General features: G+C 43.0%; 1 protein-coding gene across 6 annotated transcripts in view; it reads right to left on the minus strand.

The window, feature by feature from the left end:
• The window catches only part of ZNF532 (zinc finger protein 532), an 88,893-nt gene that overhangs the window by 19,352 nt on the left and 48,303 nt on the right, over positions 1 to 21,238 (minus strand). For all 6 annotated transcript variants that reach the window (XM_087958561.1, XM_026666370.2, XM_026666369.2 and 3 more), the window contains exons 3-5: positions 7,672 to 7,853; positions 4,331 to 4,507; positions 790 to 952 (exon numbers count right to left, since the gene is read on the minus strand). In XM_087958561.1, the coding sequence (XP_087814687.1) occupies positions 790 to 952; positions 4,331 to 4,507; positions 7,672 to 7,853 (522 nt within the window). The remainder of the gene's footprint in view (positions 1 to 789; positions 953 to 4,330; positions 4,508 to 7,671; positions 7,854 to 21,238) is intronic.

A 21,238-nucleotide genomic window follows, 5' to 3' on the forward strand; every position in this document is an offset into this window, starting at 1 on the left:
TAGGATCATCAAAATCGTGACGCTAAATTGTCTCTGAGGTGTCTGAATTTTTGAAGTTGAAAGCATTCAGAGTTTGAAAAAAAAAATCACAAATTTTAGTGCTGTTCTGGAACAGTGAATTAGTTGACATAGTAATGAAGAGGGAACCTCATCCTTTTTATCTAAATCAGGGGTGTCAAAACTCAAGGCCTGGGGGCTGCATTCGGCCCCCGGGGTGCTTAGATGTGGCCCGCGGGATCGCCCTAGAAACAGCAAAGGAATGGCCCGCGGTGCCTCTGCCAGTGAAAACGGAGTTCAGAAGGGCTCTGTTTCCACTGGCAGAGGGTGAAAAGGGAGCTCAGGCTAAAGCGCTTGGGCCACCACAGACGCCCCTGACACGAGTGACATCAAACTGGCCACGCTCACCCCGGCCCCCGAGGTCAAACACAACCCTGATGCACCCTGAGCTGTCTTCACGGGCAGAGGGCGAAAAGAGCCTGTTGCGGCTGAAAACAGAGCTCAGGAGCCCGTTTTTGCTGGCAAAGTGCTTGGGCCACCATAGACGCCCCTGACATGAGTGACGTCAAGTTGGCCATGCCCACCTTGACCCCCGAGGTCAAATACAACCATGATGCGGCCCTCAATGAAATCGACACCCCTGATCTAAATGCACTGCTAAATTCAGGTGTTTGCTAAGTACTTCCTGCCTTCTGACATCTACTCTTGATGACTTCCCTATTATTAATTATCATCCCTTATTGTTTTATGCAATAGGACTGCTGCTTCCAAGTAAAATTGGACAACTTGTACCTTGATATGATCCATCATGAGTTGTTTCTGTGCATACAAAAGCGAGCAGTCCGGGCACTTGAAGACAGATACTTTCTGGTTTTCAATGTGCTGGTCAAAGTGACGATACAGCAACGGCTGCAGGGTAAACACTGTGTCGCACATGGAGCATTTGTATATTATTCTAAAAACCAAAGAGAGTTGAAGACGTAATGACTGCCCACTGCAGTCCTTTAGTTCATAGCATGACTAAACGAAAGTGTTACTTGCAACAACAACACTAACCACAAAAGACACATTCAACATGGTATATTCTTTGCCCCCAAATCGATGTATTACAATTTATTCAGATGCTTTTGGAATATTTGGACATGATTGAAATGGTCTCACTGTGCTTGTTGCATGAGGATTCATATTGACAGAAATTTACTTGGCCTCCAGATTTGGAGAAATGCATGGAGGAAGAACGGAAGTGTTCTGATCCAGCTCCCAAAACACAACAAACCCTCTGATGTGAACTCAAAAGATTCCTTTATTAGGAATGCTGGCACCCTGGGCAAAAGGTTTCTTCCGCAGGCTAACAAGCCAGTCCAGCTGGAAGAGGAATAGTTGTCTACCACGCCTTTTCATCTCTGCCCCTCCCCCCGCCTTTTATCCCCAGAGCTAGGGTGGGGCTTCACTAGCATTGGTGACTCTTCCGTTCCAAGACCAGCTCATAGATTTCCACTGTTCTCCTCTCCTCTGCCTATTGCGCATTCGTGCGTCAGGCACAGGACCCAACTGTTCCTCCTCTTCTTCATCAACCACCTCCAGACCTGGGGGCTGTTGACTCTCCATCTGAGGGCTGATGGATGGCCCAGGCTCTGTCTCTCTCTCTCTCTGCCAGCTCCATTCCTTCTTCCCCTCGGAGCTCCCAGGTTGCCCTGATGCTGACCCTGACTCGCACGCCTCCTCCTCCTCCTCCTCCTCCTCTGATTCGGCTGCTGGAGGGGTTGTCCTGCCTCAATATGGACCCTAACTTCTGTATGTTAGCAATAGCATTTTAGGCGTATATACTGCCTCACAACACTTTACAGCACTCTCTGGGAGGTTCACAACGTAGAAGCATTATTTACATATTGTCCCCAACAATCTGGCTCCTCATTTTACCAATCTAAGAAGGATGGAAAGCTGAGTCAACGCTGAGCCCATCAGGATCGAACTCAAGATTGTCTGCAATAATGCACTTTAACCACTGCGCTATCGGGGCTCCACATCAGCTCCATAGATACACAGCTGTATCTCAGACAGACATTCCTTATGGGTCTTTCAACTCATATACAAAGGTCAAGAACACACCCAGAAGGACACAGTGATATTGGTCATGGGGCTGAGGAGTGTGACCCATTCCCTGCATTATAAATTCATTCTAAAGAAGTTTCCATGACATTTAAAGAGCCTCAGTGTGGCTTGCCAGAGGCAACAAAGCACAAATTGTTTTGCTATTAATCAGGAGGTGTCATCAGCCATTTACAATTTAAGTCACACACACATTTTGCCTGAAACGACATCTGAAGCAGGCGTTGTTCCTCAGGCAAAATATTTCTGCAAGGTCAAGAGCTATCAAAAGTGTTGTGAGGGCACCAGCAAACATTTTTAGGTTTCTTTTCCAAACCTTAAGTTTTGTTTTTTTAATGAAAAAGTCAGGGGTCCCCAAACCCCGGTCTACTAACACAGTAGTGGTAGTCAAAGGAAACAAGATGATGGCTCCCACTATGTGACTGAAGACAGTAGCCCTGTTTTTTATGTGTATAAAAATGGCCGGCTGGAGTATTCTGGGAGTTGAAGTCCACAAGTCTTAAAAGTTCCATTCCCCACTATCCTGTCAGAGCTGAAGAAGCTTCTTGGGATGAGAAGCGAAACGTCTTCAAAAGAAAAAAAACCAGAAAGTCCAGTTGCCTCCTGAAAAATTACCTTTGGGAAGTCTTAAAGTTGGACACCCCTACTCTAAAGAATGTCAATTGCCTCCAAGCACAACAGTTTCCTGTTCTTCGGTTCGGTTGTTGCCACCTGTGTAATTCAGGATTATCTTTCTCTCTGGTCCAGTGATTTGGCCATAACAGGATTTCCGTCTTTCTGCCTACTCTCCAATTACAACTGCAGCTAATAGCTCAGCCGGGGATGGGGAGTGGGGAAGAAGGTAAACACTCCATTAACTGATTCAGCAGGATACAAAATGGTTCATTGGAAGTTAACTTCCACACAAAACATTATGGTGGAAACATAACCCCCAATATGTCAGAGCCAAATGTCAATTTTAAAAGGCCATCCATGCACAACTGAAAAGGAAGTAACAATTCCGATTTAACAGAAATTCTCTCAAAATAATCATACTTATATGCATTGCCCTGAACCAGAATCGAAGAACGCTCTTAGTGCAACTCCCCACAATTAGTTTTTTTCCCCATCCAAAATAATTTTCTCCTTCCCATTTGTGGAAGGAGAAATGGAAGGGCAAAAACCTTCAAATTCAGAATTCAATTTTTTTTAGCTTGAGGTGGATTGCTCTAACCTTGCAAGAGCTAATTTTCACCCTGAAATATGTTATACACATTTTATGCATCTGATATCACAATTGCATTGTCTAAAGGGAACAGCACATGTCCTTCAGCTCTAACAATTACAGATTTTCTTCTACTTAGTAACCATCCATCCTTCCTTTCACCCATCTCCTCCCACTCATGACTGTATGACTGTAACTTTGTTGCTTGTATCCTTACGATTTATATTGGCAGTTTCCTAGTATGATTTGTTCCCTTACTGTACCTTGTAACTATTATTAAGTGTTGTACCTTCTGATTCTTGACTCTTGACGAATGTATCTTTTTTTTATGCACACTGAGAGCATTTGCACCAAGACAAATTCCTTGTGTGACCAATCATACTTGGCCAATAAAGAATTCTATTCTATTCTATTCTATTCTATTCTATTCTATTCTATTCTATTCTATTCTATTCTATTCTATTCTATTCTATTCTATTCTATTCCATTCCATTCCATTCACTAAGTTCATTTAGTAACCATTTTTAAAAGTGTCTTATCACCGTTTTTCACAGTGAAAACATGCACATGCAGCATCCGCATGATCACGTGATTAAAATTCAGACACTTGGCAATTGATTCATATTTATGACTGTTGCTGTGTCCCCCAAGGTCATATGATCTCCTTTTGCCACCTTCTGACAATGGGAAAAAACAGATTCACTTAACAACCATGTTACTAACTTATCAACTGCGGCGATTTACTTAACAACAGTGGCAAGAAAGGTCATCAAACGGAGCAAAACTCACTTAATAACTGTCTCACTTAGCCAGAGAAATTTCTGGTTCAATTATGGTCGTAAGTCGAGGACTACCTATGTTAAGTGCTTTTGCCTTTTCCTGCTTCTCCAATGGCCTGTGGGTGGGGTGTGTGGAAGCCTTACCATTATATGCAGGATATACTTATTCTTACGAGAATAAGCACACAGTTCGTCATTTGAACATCAACAATTTCTGGAATTTGACAAGAAGGACACTTACTTGGGCTCTCCTATTTTGATTCCAGGATGTTGTGTGTAGGCATGGGAATGGGTGCTGGGTGCGGATTTGAATGCCATTGGGCAAATAGGACACTTGTAGAAGACTTCACAGTGAGAACCTTGAATGTGGGACTTGAGTGCAGCCACGTCAGAATACACCACATTGCAATGGACACATCTGCAAGAAAGATAAGAGGTGTTAGAGCCTTGCCGGATGTTATTGGCCAGGTTTTTTCCCCCCCACCTCCAGGACAGAGATTATAAATGATATTGCAAACTTCCGTCTACCCAGATTTCTAACTGGGCACATTAAACAGAAACAGAAAAGGAAGCATGAATTCCTCAATAAAGATTGGAATATATTCTTATTGCAGATGAAAAGAAAGCAATGAACAGAGCAAAACCCAAAGGTGTTTTTTTTCAAGAGGTAACTGGCCTTTGTTTTTCCTTGGAGACGTTTTCTCTTCTCATCCGAGAAGCTTCTTTACTTCTTCACAACTGAAGAAACTTCTTGGATGAGAAGCAGGGGTGAGATGCTACCGGTTCTTTAGAACCGGTAGCTCTGAAGAGCAGCAGACACTGAACCAGTTCTGTGTTTGATACTGTTTGGCCCACTTGCCCGCCCGGGCTCTTACCTGTCCTTTATTTCCTTCTTTTTCAACCTCAGCTGCCTTGCGTGGAAGTTGAAAAAGCAGGGGAAAAGTGGCTTTTCAAACGTTGCACACCCAGACGGAGCGCTTTTCAGCTGTCTGGGAGGCACAGCTCATGGGTTTTTTTACACGCGCACGCTGCACGTAGTCACCAAATTGGTAGTGACACCAGTTGAATTCCACCCCAATGAGAAGCGAAACATCAAGGCAAAACAAAGTAAGTCCAGTTGCTTCTTGGAAAGGCATCTTTGGGATAACCATGACTTGGATAACTGAGAATCTCCAAAGACGAAGTTGCTTCTTGGAAAAGCATCTTTGGGATAACCATGACTTGGATAACTGAGAATCTCCAAAGACGAATAGGGAGAGTTTTTCCTTCCTAAAATAATAGGCCACCATGAAACACAAATCTGAGTACAGAGACATCCTGAAAATCAAAGAAATTCACAAGAAATAATAATTTTTAAAAGATCTACAGCTGTCTTTCCAGCAGTACAAAAGAAGAGACAGCCAAGGCATCTGCTCTTTTGGCAGCTGTATGACACGGGAAAACTTCCCTAACATTCCTTGTGCAGGAGGTCAAGACACAGCTGGGGGAGCGTGAACAGCGACAGCAGTAAGGAAAAATTCACATCTCAGGCCTCTGAGGACATGCGCTCTGTTGGTTTTCAATATTGCTATTTGGCTTTATATCTGACAGCAGGGCACAGCTAATAAAAATGATGACAACTTAATAAATACAATCTTGAAAAATAAATACAGAATAATTTAAAAGGGGGAGAGAAAAAAAGATAAGACAGTATATCTTTCCTTCTGTATCAGGAAACAGCTTTTCAAATTTATGATATTAACCTATGGCTTAGATTTTTTTAAAAAAATTTTAGGGTATGGCAAAATAAAGTGTGTGTGTGTGTGTATAAATTTAAATACATAAATTTAAATATATTAAATTAAGATAAAACCATAATAAACATCATCATAATATAGAGCCATATAATTGCAATGGGATAGATGTTGCAATTGGCTTAGATATAAACTATGAAAAATGTGTTCTCAGGGTGACAATAGAAGAACCGTGGTGGCGCAGTGGTTAGAGTGCAGTACTGCAGGCTACTTTTGCTAACTGCCTACAATTTGGTAGTTCGAATCTCACCAGGCTCAAGGTTGACTCAGCCTTCCATCCTTCCCAGGTGGGTAAAATGAGGACCCAGATTGTTGGGGGCAATAGGCTGACTCTGTAAACCACTTAAAGAAGCTGTAAGGCACTGTAAAGCGGTATATAAGTCTAAGTGCTATTGCTATCACATATTTTATGAGCTCTAAGTGATGATCAAGCAAAATTAGCTTTCATCGAAGACATTTTGAACCAAACTTTCTTGATCCATATTACACATGGGAAGTTGTTGAACTCCATCCTGTGTAAAGTGAGGAAGTGAAAGCACACCAATATCTTCAAATTTGGCAACTTTTAAGATATGTGGACTTCAATTCCAGCCAGCATGCCCACCTCTCTTAAAGTTATGTTTGAAAAACACTGCTCTACACTCTGGAAATACTTTGCCCTCTAAGATGCAGATGGCCCTATTTTTATTGCCTTGAAGATGGAATTGAGCCCCAAAATTTTTCATAAGAGCATTTGGGCATTGACTTGGGATACATTAGCTCAGTTGAAGCATTGTGGTGCTTTATCATCATTTGCAATTGTCGCCTTAAATCTTAAGCAGTGTGTAAAATGCGGTATAAATTGTATCTTTGTATAAGTGTAGAGGACATAGGGCAGAGGTGTCAAACTTGCAACAATACATTGTCGTCACATGACATATCGCAACTTTCCCCTCCTTCACTAGACCGGAGGTGGGCGTGGCCAGCACATGACGCATCCAGCGAGGTTCACACCCCTGGCATAGGGAATGGCCCTGAAGAACAGAAGGAAGAGTCCGGGGCTGTGATCGGATAAGCAACCCTTGAGGCTGTTCCAAGAAACTAACTTAAGTAAACACCCCACCCAAAAATATAAATCGCTATTTAACAAGCAAAAACGAAAGTTATAAATACAGATAGTCCTTGACTTACAACCACAATTGAGCCCAACATTTCTGTTCAGTGAAGACATTTGTCGAGTGACTTTTGCCCCATTTGATGACCATTTTTTGCCACCACTGTTAAGTGAATCACTGCAGTTGATAAGTTACTAACCTGGTTGTTAAGTGAAATCTGGCTTCCCCATTGACTTTGCTCGTCAGAAGGTCGCAAAAGGGGATCACATGATCCCAGGACGTTGCAACGGTCATAAATATGACCAAACATTCAAACTTTCAAATTTGATCCCAAATTTTGATCATGGGGATCATGCTGCAAAGGCCGTAACTCTGAAAAAAAACAGTTGTAGGTCACCTTTTTTCAATGCGGTTCCAACTTTGAACGCTCACTAAATGAACGGTTGTAAGTCAAGGACTACCTGTGCAACTTGATCCTCTGTGAGAGACAGCAGTTAGTTTGATTTGATTTGAAATATTTTATGATGAGAAGAATTTCCCATGATGCTCCTACATCCCCACCTCCCCTTCATCAGCAAGATAAGAGAGGATCAAGACAGTGACAAAAGAGACGAATTCTTCCTTTCCGGTCCCAACGGTGTGTGATTTTTGTATATATTCGAATAGTTTTAAATCCCCATTCTCGTCATACTAACCGGAATCCAACTCTTCTTGTATAATGCAGGCAATTCTTTGTGACATGAGTTTGGAAGTGGACTGATCTGCAAATGGCCCCACATTCAGGACATGTATATGGAGATTTATGCTGATGTATCCTCTGATGTGATGCAAAACTGCACAAATTTGGAAGCAACATCTGGCAGATACTGCAGGTCTTCTACAGAATTGAAAAAATTGCGACAATCAGCATAGGCACAAATACTCCACGGTACAGAGTGGGTTACGACCTACCACAAACCTTTGAAATAAACATTGTTCACATTATGAAATACCATCATTCAAGATAATAACAATAAAATGGCCATTAGCTACAATTGTTTGCAACGGACTTGAGTCTTTGTCCTTTTACACATCCGGATTGAGAACAACTTGTACACTACAATGTAAGGTACAAGTATTTATTCACTTGTCTTCATTTCTTACAATTTTCCATTTCTACCATCTTCACTCTTCCATTAAGATGAAATTAGATAGTAAGTTCCTAGGAACAGATTTCCCTTCTTCTGTTTATATTGCCTCTCTTTGATTGCAACCAATAAAGTGGTATCTGCCGCTTTGAGGGTTTGGTTCCACTGCTGAATTGATCTTACTGTCAAGAATTTTTTTTTCTAACATTCAAGCAGACCCTGCCTTCTTCTAAGGTAAACCCATTATTCTGCATCCCACGCTGTGGAACTGCAGAAAACCTTTCTTGAATTTCTTCTGAGCGACCTTCTTTCAGACATTTGAACAGTCCCGCGATAGTTATCTTTTCTTGATACAAAGACTACACAGTTCCTTGAATCTCTCTTCACAGGATTTACTCTCTGGTCTCCTGATCATCCTCAGATTCCCAAAGCTATTCAAGTTTGTCAGAAATCTTCTCGAAGTCTGGTGTTTACCAAAGCAGAACAGAGGAGAATGACTATTCCTCAAGTTATCTAATAATGCGGCGTCAGCTACATTTGCTTTTTTAGCAGCAGTATCATATTATAGAGAGCAAGGGTCTCCAACCTTGGCAACTTGTGGACTTCAACTCCCAGAATTGTCAGCTTTGCTGTCTGAGGAATTCTGGGACTTGAAGTCCACAAGTCTTAAAGTTGCCAAAGTTGGAGACCCCTGAAATAAAGGGCTGTGAGGATAACCTTGGGAGACAGGAGGTGGAGGAGCTCCAACCTAGAACAGGGCTTTCCAAACTTGGCAACTTTAATACTTGTGGACTAAACTTCTTAGTCAGCATGCCTGGCTGAAGAGTCCTGGGACTTGAAGTCCACAAGACTTAAAGTTGCCGAGTTTGGAGTCCCCTGCTAGACAAGAGTCAGACAAGAGATATATATATATGGGGTCGCCAACCTTTTGGACCTCAGGGACTACCAAACTCATACTTTTAAATCCAGAGGACCACTAAAAAAGATAATATGTTTAATATAAAAATGTACTATTTAAAATTAATTTTAATATATACACATATATATAAATAAATAAATATTTTTAAATATAAAAATGCTTATTTAATTATAACAATATATAGCAAGAAAAGCAGAGCACCCCACCCCTCTCAAATCTGGTCTCCGGTCATTTCATATCTCCCCCAAGTCAGAGGAAACCTCTCCCTCCTTTGCCAGGTGTGGCTGCTGGAGTTGGGGGAGGGAAGGAGGGCTGGGCTGGAAGCCTCCCCCCGCACCCCGTGTCTTTAACACCTGGCTGGCTTCTCCACTACTGCCTCCTCTCCTCCTCCAGCACCTCCTTCTCCGGGTAGGGAGATTACAAACTAACCGAGCAGCTACACTGATATCCCAGCTGCTCTCTTTCCCGTGGTAATACTTGGTGTGTGGAGAAAGGAGGTGGCAGCTGCTACTCAGTGGTCCCGCAGGCGAGGCGAAGTCATCCTGATCCCCGTTAAGACATACCAGTCACAAACCCAGAGTCCAAGCCGAAAGGGGTCACGGCGGGCGTGGGCGTGCATGGTTCAGCACAGTGGGCACCCTCCACTCTGGGGTGACGAGCCACGTGCTGAAGACCAGATGGCTGTCGGGAAGGTGGGGCAACAGGGGTGATACTGGGGCGGATGGACTCACACGCGTGGGAGATCATGGCATAGGCCTGGCCTGAGACGGGGTGGGGGTGAGAGGAAAGGATCCTCTGAATTGGTGTCACCTCCTGCCTCTTGTGTCCGTGCACTGAGGAGGTTGAGCGGCTGCCAGTGATGCCCTCAAGGGAAGATGTTGCAAGGGCGAGTCTTGCCCCTCCCCAGAAGCTTCTCTTCCTTATCGACAGAAATGCTCATGCGCAAAGTGCTCACCGCCCCTCTGGCCCTCGACAAGCCTCCTCCTTCCCGCTGAGCATGTGAGCGCTTCTGGCAAGGAAGAGAAGCTCCTGAAGGCAGGGGCATGGGAGATCGCGGCATTGGAGCTCTTCCCAGGTGTTTCCTGGCCTGTGAGGCGAGGGTGCGATCTCCTGCGTCCCCCTCAGCTTCTTTTCCTTGACAGAAGCACTCACACGCAAAGCACTCACTGCCCCTCTGGCCCCCAACAAGCCGCCTCCTTCCCGCTAAGGGTGTGAGCGCTTCTGGCGAGGAGGAAGAGGGGGTCGAGCCTCCCCCTCGCCTCCCCCTCTGCTTCCTTTGGCTCAGGAGGTCCGCACTCTTCCCGCTGCTGCTCGGCCTTCTCGATGCACTGAGGCAGCAGCCATGACACGGGAGACTGCAGGATTGCCCCACCTCCCCGCCTCAGCATGCTGCGGCCCACTAAAATTTTCTCACGGCCCACCAGTGGGCTGCAGCCCACTGGTTGGCGACAGCTGGTTTAGAAGGAAGAAAATAGACTTCTTTAACCTTAACCTTACCTTGTAAAGCTAAACAACTCTGAAAAATGATCAAGACTAGAATGAAACTAATGCTAAAGCCTTAGTTCCCATTTCAACTTGCCATCTTTTTTTGTTGAACTTTACTAATCAAAGTATACTGAATTAGTATGTTTCATACTGAATTTCCAGTATGGAAAGATTATTTGATTTCCTCCTTAGAAGGATGGTTAACAAAGTTGTGGGAATAAAAGTGAAGGACTAGAATAACTTCACACCTTAAAAATAAAGCTGACCTAGAATTCAATTCAAAATAGAAACCATTTCTGGAGTGTAACTTAATACATGGATTTGTACCTCATCCAAAATGTGGGGTTCTCTATATAAAACAGTCTGTATTTTAGTTTCATGAGGTATTTAAATGAGAATAGATTCTCAATATCAATCCAACTTATTATAGCTTATTTCAGTCTGTGATTTATATTATACTGACCACAGTTCTTTATATTTATTTTCAGCACAAAGCTTATCCTTCTCTGAAAGTTTCTTAATTTTTTAAATTAAGATATAATATAATATATTCAACTATTCAAAGATAATTAATGATATATTGGAAAACTGAAACCTCCATAATATTGTTAGATCCCTTGCTTACTATATTTAATCTCTTATTCTTTTCAGAGCTCTTTTACTTCTGTTTGTTTATAAGGTAAAGGTAAAAGTTCCCCTCGCACATACGTGCTAGTCATTTCCGGCTCTAGAATTTCCGGCTCCATTACAACAAGGCGAACTGCTGACCTTCATCTCCATTACAAAGCCAAAGAGCCAGCGCTGTCCGAAGATGTTTCCGTGGTCATGTGGCCGGCATGACTAAACACCAAAGGCGCACAGAACGTTGTTACCTTCCCACCAAAGTGGTCCCTATTTTTCTACTTGCATGTTTACATGCTTTCAAACTGCTAGGTTAGCAGAAGCTGGGACTAGTAATGGGAGCTCACTCCATTATGCAACACGAGGAATTCGAACTGCTGACCTTTCTGATCGACAAGCTCTGCGTCTTACCCACTGAGCCACTGTGTCCCCCTTTGTTTATCTCTAAAAAAAGGGGGGAATCTGATAATCTAAACCGGGCTCCCCAATCCCTGGGCCAATGCTGGGCTGCAGCCCGTTTGGAGCCAGGCCATGGAAGTGGTGGGCGAGAGCACACACACAGAGCTGCATTTGTACAAGCAATGTGTGTGTGCACGCATAAAACCATCTCCTCTCCCCCCCCTCCACTGCTCTCGTCAATCTGCCGAGCCAGAAGGTTGGGGATCACTGATCTAAACCGTATTAGTATCCTTTGCATTAATAAAATCAATTTGTTTCAAGTCTCCCTGATGTCTAGATGGGAAGTGGGATTTGAATTCTACATTTTAATGAAGATCCTTGTATTTTAAAAAGAAAAGTACACGAAAATCTTGTTGGTATTCCTTTTATTGCCCTCCAGGCCAACATGCAATATTAGTAGACCAATGGTTTACGATTAGGACAGAGGCTATAAGTCAACACAGTATGAACAGCCAATTTGACTGAAGGGTTAAAGGGTTAGACTAATCTGAAGTCCAGATTTAAGCTCATCCTCAGCCTTTGAAGTAATTTCAGCCAGTCAATTATTTCTTGCCTGTTAGCTTCTCTCTCTTTCAGCTCCAATCTTCTCAGCATTCAACCATTTGAAGTTACTACAGTCTAGATATGATACAGACCATCCCAATCTTTTTTTTTTTAATAAATAAACTGTGTGGACTTGAACTACTTTAGTCATCTGGCGTGGCCCCTTTTATTTTACATTCTTCCAGAGGAAAATATATATGATGTGTGAGTAAACTAGTCTATCACAAGGGACTGCAGCTCACAAAAGCTTATGCCTTTTAATATAATTTATATAAAAAGGAGTTCTCTGATTTTTGACCATCAAAGAGAGGCACACAGTAGAGACTCTGTGATGATTTAAATCAGTATTCTCAATTTGCTGCATCTTCTGACAGGGCTCAAATAATGTTTGAGACAGAAGAGAATATATGTAGTTCAGGGTTGAGCCGTGGAATTTTCGTTGCTGTCTGGCCTTGTTTGCTTGCAGATGTTTCATTATGCAATTAAATATCATCAGTGGTAGTGTGTGTGTGTGTTGCTCCCTATCTATATAAAGTGGTTGCCCTGCCAGTGTTGGTGGGGTGTGGTTTTTCTCCTTGGTACCCTTCATTATAGTCTTGTTTTCTGCTTGACTGTCTGGTGTTACCCTGCTTATCTGGGTGTTGGTTCATGGAATTCTGGTCTTTTATTCTGGTCTTTTTCTTCTGTAGCTTTTTAAAATTGTCTCTTTTGATTGGTGTGTAAAACCAAAGGGAAAATGGTGGTTTGACTGACAGGTCAAACTACCGTTATAAAAAGGGAACCAACCCCACATTCACTACCACTGATGATATTACTTAGTCAGGTCATGAAATATTGCAAGCAAACATCCAGACTCAGAAAGCACCAAGGACTCCACAGTCTCATTCCCATCTTGACAGAAATTAAAAAAACAAACCTCAATTTTCCCAAGACAGAGTTATATCCTTCTAAGTTGGTTTAGAATGAGTCATGATGGCATTGATTTCTCGCTTTTGAGAAGGACTGCTTTCCTTCTCAAAAATCAAGATCATGCTCAGCCCAATGAAAAATACTGCATTCTGGTATAACAATTACATTTTCCAATAAGATACCCAACAGAAGAAATTTGCCACAAGAAGCATCAATTTGGGGAAGCTATAATTCTATGCCCATATTAGAGATCAACAACAGTTTCAAAGGCATACCAGTAACTGATTACAATACTGTTGGAAGAAAAACTCACAACTTAGGAGGTCAACACAAAGAAAACCTTAGGCTATGGGTCCTGACAGAATAACAGAGTTCGAAGGGATCTTGGAGGACTTCTAGTCCACTCCAATAAGATGGAAATATTTCATTGCAACCAGATGGAAACCAGGATTGATGAAAGTAGAGGCTATTGATCATTTGATGACAAAATAAGATGCATACTGTGCCCTTCTTCAACTTGCTTCTATGGCTAAAGATGCAGCAGAATAAAATTCTCAGCCAAATGAGATACAAGAAGAAGAAGCATATTTGTTGTTGTTGTTGTTGTTGTACCAGTATAACTGTCATTATTTTATCTATTTAAAATGTTTCTGGGTCATTTTTTTTAGAGTGGTCCCCAACTGATGTACCAAACCAACTGATAAAATGCCTATTAGATTCCCCCCCCCCCCAAAACAAACATTAATGGCATGATTCTATATCATCTGTAAAAGAAAGAATGGTGCTGATGTAGCACAGACAGTCCACATTGCTGGATTGCACTACACAGAACCAGATGGGACAATCTTGCCCAGAAGAAGAGTATAAAATAACTAACCGTTGGGAGATCTCTGGGCAATAATAAAAACTACCCAGAACAGAAATGCTAGTTTACAGATTATGGGTGTCTATATTTCAAAAGCGGTTCTTTCCGTTTGGGTTTGTCATCGTTACTCAATTTTAGAAGGTTCAGAAATTATGACGCAGTTGGGATGGACATCATGCACATTTGCCTAATTTCCCATTCGTTTTCCATCTTAGACCAGAACTGTTAACATGCCTTAGCTACCTAGCTAGTTGGCTTCTAAGACAACTTTTACTAACAGTGAAAAGGCATTTAGTAGTTTCTGCCTTGATCTTTTTCATAACCAAACCAAAAAGAGTTTGTAAACCTTTTCTAGCTGGGCAAAACACTCTATGCAGCTATTTCTGCAGTGGAGGCAGAGTAGGGCAAGATGGTGACTGTGCAAGATGGTGGCTGGAGTATCACAATGCTAGCCCTACCTCCTTTTAACATGCACTCAATGTCAATGCACACAAAAAGGGGTGACAGCTGCATCATGAAGATCCATATCACCTTGCAGATTTTATCTGCAAAATTTTTTGGGAAAAAAAAAAGGATTGTTGTCTCATATTCTTCTTAATGAATCAACTCTCCAGACTTGAGAACTTTATTTAGGAAGTTCTAACAACAAAAAGGAGAATGAATATTACCCAGGCTGTCTTTATAAGAGGTAGGCACTCAAGTTAATATTCCCAGTATAGTTGCTTAATGGCTAGGTTGGTAAGGAAAAAAATTTCATTGAGCTGGGTGGACTAATAACATGTGAACATCAAAACCCAGAGAGCCGTGGCCAGGAAAGTTAATTTTAATTCAAAGCTGCCCCAGATTTGATTGGGGTCAGTCATGTTGTCCAAGCCGTAACCCAATAATTTTTAAATCCCAACTAAATCACTTCTTAAAGATGGAACGTAGTTTTAAAAAGCAAAGTTTCATTACACAACTCACTGGCAAAGTCCTGGCAGCCACAAAATTGTTTGTTGTAACACCGAACACCTGGTGTCACTGTCCCCTGCTTAGGCAATGGGGCAGGAGCTAATGATAGCATGGAGTTTGCCAGCTTTCTTGTCAGGGAAGGTCTTAGGAGATACTAGGTTCATTCTGGACTGAGCCAGAGGTGTATTCATCAAAAGTTGATCCAACCCATGTGGCTAAATGCTACCAGAATTAGTACTAAGTAGCTCTGACTCAGGTAGTGGTTTACTGCATGAAATGTACTGTGCAAAAGAGGCCACTCTTCACACAGCAATCCAGAAGAGGAGAATGAATGTCATCCATCTCTCTCACACACTTTTTGTACCCATCACTGCCTCAGAAGAGGACAGCAAGACCAGGGAACAGCAGCAGACCAGGAAGCTTGAAGAGCCAAATCCATAAATCCATACTACCTGATCACTCTGGGACAGCACATAAGATAGCAGGAACAGTGGGAATGGTTACAAATACAGGGAAGGCGGCCATCTTTGATTTGATACACAGGGAAGGTGGTCATCTTTGATTTGATATATACTGAGTTCACTGCATGAAGGCCTCCATTTTTGGGAGCAGGTCCTTCATCCATTAGGGCTGGCCCTTCCTAAAAAAATAATTCTCGGATTGTTATGCCACTGGGGGCTCTCTTGTCTGATTGTTTCCTAGGGAATATCTCTTCCCATCATTCCCCAAGGTGATGCACACATTCGATTACATTACTTTCACCTTTAGACTCCTCCTCCTCTCCCAAATCTCCAGGAGGAACAGGTTGTGGGGTTGTGAGAACATAACATAGCTGTATCACTTCTGTCTTCTCCTCGCAGCTCCCCACAAGCACACCAGGTGTCCTGTAAAGCATCTGCTTGAGTTGAGATGACAGTCGTCCCTTCTGCGGGAATCTGCTTATCTCCACCACTTGTGTTTTGTATCCTGATCAGCCTTGCTTTCTTTAGTTACTGGAAAGGAGCCAATATATTTTGAGTCTAATTTCTTGGAAGGTCTCACAGAATTTAAACTTTTTGAAGAAAGTCACATTAAATCTCCTCCTGCAATTCTACTCTTCTCGTGTCTGTGCAACTGCTGCTTTTTTGTACATATCTTTGCCAGTTTGATCTGTTTCTTAAAGAGGCTTTGGGATTCTTGCTTCTCATCGAAGAAATCTGTGGTGTGAGGAACAGCACTTTCTTGTCTGGATGTTGGTATAACAAACAGGTAGAATTCATGTGTTGCCTGGAACAAAGACACACCAATAGATTGTGCAGCATTATTGTAAGCAGTCCAGTTGTCTTGTTGGTAAGAAATGTGGCATTTTAAATATTGCTCCAACAGCTGGTTAATCTTTTTAGCTTTCCTGTTGAAAGCCAGAAGGGTAGATGAAAAATGAATTTTAATATTTAACAATTGCAAGAGGCCCTTCCCAAAATTGGAAGTAAATTGATTACCGCTGTTAGTTATAACATGATTGACTAATCCTCTATATCTAAAGACATTAAAAAAAATGAGCTATTTTGGGGCCATTAGGAGACCTTTGCAAGAAATGAAATGGTCCAATTTGGTAAATAAATCCATTACTCTCAGTATGGTAATATAACTCTGCACCAGGGGAAGATCAGTGAAGAAATCTAGAAGAACAATATTCCTTGGGGGTTTAGAGTTGAAACAATCCTGCTGACTTACCAGGGATTGGCTTTCCTCTTTGACATACATGACCAAAGGAAACCTAACCCCTTATATCTCCATGGATGCAGAGAACCACCAAAATTCTCTGAGGGCTCTTTGTTGGGTTTTGCATATCCCCATGTTTGTTGTTGTGGCACAGGTACTTCCTCCTTTGGAGGAAGAGGCACACAGTATACAAATGTCCATTGAGCAATACCTGCCCTTTTGCCATTGTGAAAAAGTGAAACAGTACCTTGTTAGGTTTCCTTGAATTCATTTACCTGGGCTCTGGAGTATGCATCCTGCTTCTGCTATACCTTAATGCAGGGGTCAGGGAACTTTTTTACCTTTTACCCCCCAAAAAATTTATAAACATGAGCGTTACCCCTTGATTTGAAAGGAAGGAAATCATACACTATTTGAATTCAAAATGTTATTGGATGTATTTAAAATTACTTTGAAAGCTTCAACTTACTTGAAAACTTCAGGTTTTGGAGAAATGATGTTGCTTCATCTTGGATACGAGATCATCAATATTGGGACATTTTGATGTCAGAGCAATATGGATACAGTCTTCCGGGTCCAATCGATTTCTTTTCTTTGTTTTTATGTTCGTAAGAATGGAAAATCCTTGTTCGCAAAGGTAGGTTGTTGCAAAAGGCAGCAACTTTTTGAATGCTTCCTCATGTGCAATTTTGAAGGCCTTTGCAGGTGTTGACATCCAAAAATTTGACAGATCTGCTTTGTTTTCAAATGTAATCTGTGCTTCATTATTGCATCAAAGCTCAAGAAGTGACTCTGCCAACCCTTGAGGCTCTTCTGGTACAACACAAATTTCACATTTAAAGGGGTCTACAATCCAACTGACAGCATGTGAATCAAGATCTGGAAAGTAATCAGAGAACCGCTCTTTGAGTTTGGTAAGATGCCTTATAACTGTATCCTTGATGTCTTCAAAAGTAATATTTTCACAATCTTCCAAGAACAAAGCTAACTTTGAAAAGGTAGCTATCTTTTTCTGTTCAACTTTTTGTCTCCAATATAAAAGCTTTGATCCAAATGCAGAAATCTTTTCTCTGGCTGAAATTATATTTATGTTTTTCCTTGCAATTCTTTGTTCAATACATTAACATGCTCAAACATATCTGCTAAATATGCAAGATGTGCAACCCACAAGGGGTTTGTAAACTCTGCAAGAACATGCTTTTGCTCAACCATAAAACTTTCAAGTTCAGTTTTGAGAGCCCACACTCGGTTCAGAACATTTCCACATGAGAGCCACCTCACTTCTGTATGATAAAGTAGGTCTGTATATTCAGCATCACCAGCTTTACATAATTCACGAAATAATCGCGTGTTTAGTGCATGTCCTTTGACAACATTGACAATCTTGATAACATCATGCATGACGGCCTCTAATGTAGGTTCCAAATGTTTCACAAGCAGTGCCTGGCGATGGATAATACAGTGGTTTACTTCAACTTTTGGATTTCTCTCTCTCACAAAAGCCGCAAAACCATTAACATGACCCAACATAGCTGGAGCTCCATCAACAGACACAGCAAGGCAGTCTTCCCACTTTAAATTGACGTCATTAAAGTATTCATTAACTTTATTGAAGATATCAATTCCACGAGATCGCAAGTCGAGAGGAGAACAAAACAACAATTCCTCTTCAATTAAATGTAAACCTTTGTAGCGGACATATACCATCAGCTGAGAATTACTACTAACATCCGTAGTCTCATCTAGCTGAATAGCAAAGTATTTACTCTCTTTTATTGAGGAAATAACTTGTTGCCTCACATTTTTGCTAAAATAGAAACTCTTTCTTTAACAACTCTTGCAGACAAGGGCACAGAATTTAGTTTCTTGGCTTCATTCTGACCACACATAATCTCTGCCATTTTCAAAGCTGCTGGTTTAACCAAATCCTCACCAATAGTATAAGGTTTTTTGTTTCGGGCAATCAACCAGGCCACTTCAAAGCTAGCCTTGGATGCTGAACATTGATTGAATGTACCTCTAAAGTTGCTGTCCAATCTTTGTCTTTTGACAGACATTTCCAAATTGACAAAATATTCCCGTGGTTTTGAAGCCAGATGTGGGTGCAAATTATCCAAGTGTTTCTTCAATTGACTCTTTTTGAAAGATTCTGCAGTCAGTACTTTCAAACAAACAACACACTGTGGTTTCATTATTCCTTTGTCGTCAATTTGGGTAAACCCATAATCAAGGAGCTGAAGCCACCTCGGCTCGCGTTGTTTTCTGAGCTCTGCACTGCGTCAGGTCCTTGTGTATGTAAACCAGTGGTCCCCAACCTTTTTGTGCCAGGGACCAGTTTCACTCAGAAACACTTTTTCAAGGACCGGGGGGAGAGAAAGAGTCAAGTTTGGTGGTTTGCTTGCAGACGTTTCATTATCTGATTAGGTAACATCTGATGTTGTTACCTAGTAGTAATAAAACGTCTGCCAGCAAACTCCCAAGTTCAAGGAACGCCAATGCCTCCTCATTGCAACCCTGAGCGACAGATAGTCCCTGCAGGACGGCTGAGAAGCCTCGCCTCTCGGCCCTGCCTTCATCAGCCCCATCCCTCAGGTGTCTCCCTCCCTCCCTCAGCCTCATCCCTCAGGTGTCTCCCTCCCTCCCTCAGCCCCATCCCTCAGGTGTCTCCCTCCCTCCCTCAGCCTCATCCCTCAGGTGTCTCCCTCCCTCCCTCAGCCTCATCCCTCAGGTGTCTCCCTCCCTCCCTCAGCCCCATCCCTCAGGTGTCTCCCTCCCTCCTCAGCCCCATCCCTCAGGTGTCTCCCTCCCTCCCTCAGCCCCATCCCTCAGGTGTCTCCCTCCCTCCCTCAGCCCCATCCCTCAGGTGTCTGCCTCGTTCCTCTCTCAGTCGCTCTCTCACTCCTCACCAGCCCAGGAAGAAACTGCTTCAAAGAAGCCGGCAGGGTGGCTTTTCCTGTCGGCGCAGCTTCCCCAAAGCGCCCGTTCACCCCCACCCCGCCGCCCACGGTTCAATCCTCCGTTCTGCCTGCCTGCCTTCATTTCTGGTGGTTTCAGATCCTCCGAAGCGCCCATTCACTCCCGCCCCGCCCTGCCCGCCGCCGCAGTTCAATCCAGTGCTCCGTTCTGCCTGCCTGCCTGCCTGCCTTGGTTTCTGGTAGTTTCGGAGCAGCTTTGGCTGAGAAAAAGAGGCGAATAGTTATTATTCTCAGCCGAAGCTGCTCGAAACTACCAGAAGCGAGGCAGGCAGGCAGGCAGAGCGGAGCACTGGATTGAACCTGGATTGATTGGCGGCGGGGTGGGGTAAAACGGGCGCTTGGAGGAGCTGCGCCGACAGGAAAAGCCACCCCGCTTCTTTGAAGCAGTTTCTTCCTGGGCTGGTGGAGGAGCGAGAAGCGACTGAGAGAGGAATGAGGCGGGAGGGCTCAAGCTGCTGAGCCAGAGAGCAGGACAGGCTTCCGTTGCTTCCTCCCTCCCTTCTCTCATTTGTGTCCTTGATTCCCGATCCCAGCAGCATTCACCGAAGGCGAACAGAATGTCAGAAATAAAATGCCTGGGGGTAATGAGAACGGTCGCGCCAGCGCGACCGTCCTCATTACCCCAGGATTTTCAGTTTTACCCCATTTGGGGTAATTTACCCCTGTTCCCCGACCACTGCCTTAATGCAATCAGAGATCAACAACTTGCCTTACTGCTCTCAACCTTTTGTGTTGACCTGCCTTAGGGTGAAATTCAAAATTGCTTGGTTGCAGGATTGTTGCTGGTGTGTGTGTGTGAGAGAGAGGGAAGCGGGGGAGGGAGAGGGAGTTTAAGGACATTCATCTTCTGGATTGTATGAGAAGCTTGTTGTGGGAGCCTGGGACATATGAGATGTAAATGTCAAATTGAGAGAAAGCTTCAAGGAGTGAGGGCTGGTGAAGTTTCCCTGAGATGCTGTCTGGGATCAAACTGGGCACTTGCTGGCTTGGTGATCCATTGCTTTACAAGTTCTGCATCTTATTATTAACAGAGAGCAGGTAATCAGAGTTAGAAGGGACCTTGTAGGTCATCTAGTCCAATCCCCAGCCCAACACCATTTCTGAGACCCTACACCATTTCTGACAATTGGCAGTCTAATCTCTTCTTGAAAGCCTCCAGTGATGATGCTCCCACAACTTCCGAGGGCAACTTCTGTTCCATTGGTTGATTGTTCTCACTGTCAGAAAGTTTCTCCTTATTTCCAGGTTAAATCTCTCCTTCTTCAGTTTCCATCCATTATTCCATCCATTATTGTGGCTGGCACTTTTACTGGACACTATCTGGCTATGTGTCCAGGGGTCTCACTATAAAAACATAGTCCTTGATCTTTTCTTCTTTCTTTTTCTTCTATCCCAATGACAGGGATATCTTAGTTGCTCCAATTTGCTTGGGCTTTCCCGCGCTGTATTCTGAAGTCATTTGGAGGAATGACCCAATGGGGGAAGATAGACTGTAGTTTCTTTCCTCCTTCCTGTTTCTCCTCTGCCTCAACTCCTTCAGTTGGGCATCCATAATTATACCACATTGAAAGAGCTCTTCCAGGATATTTGTGGTGCTTTGTCTCATCAGTGTCATCTCTCTGGTCATCAGAGCTCAGTTGTTGCACCCTACATTCTCCCATGAGCTGTTCAGAGCATCCAGTAGTGGGAGGTGCTTCAGTCTCTGCA

Source organism: Notechis scutatus, chromosome 2 (genome assembly GCF_049901735.1).
Source record: "Notechis scutatus isolate UNSWTSFEM ecotype Mainland chromosome 2, rNotScu1.2, whole genome shotgun sequence".
Classification (NCBI taxonomy): Eukaryota; Metazoa; Chordata; class Lepidosauria; order Squamata; family Elapidae; genus Notechis; species Notechis scutatus.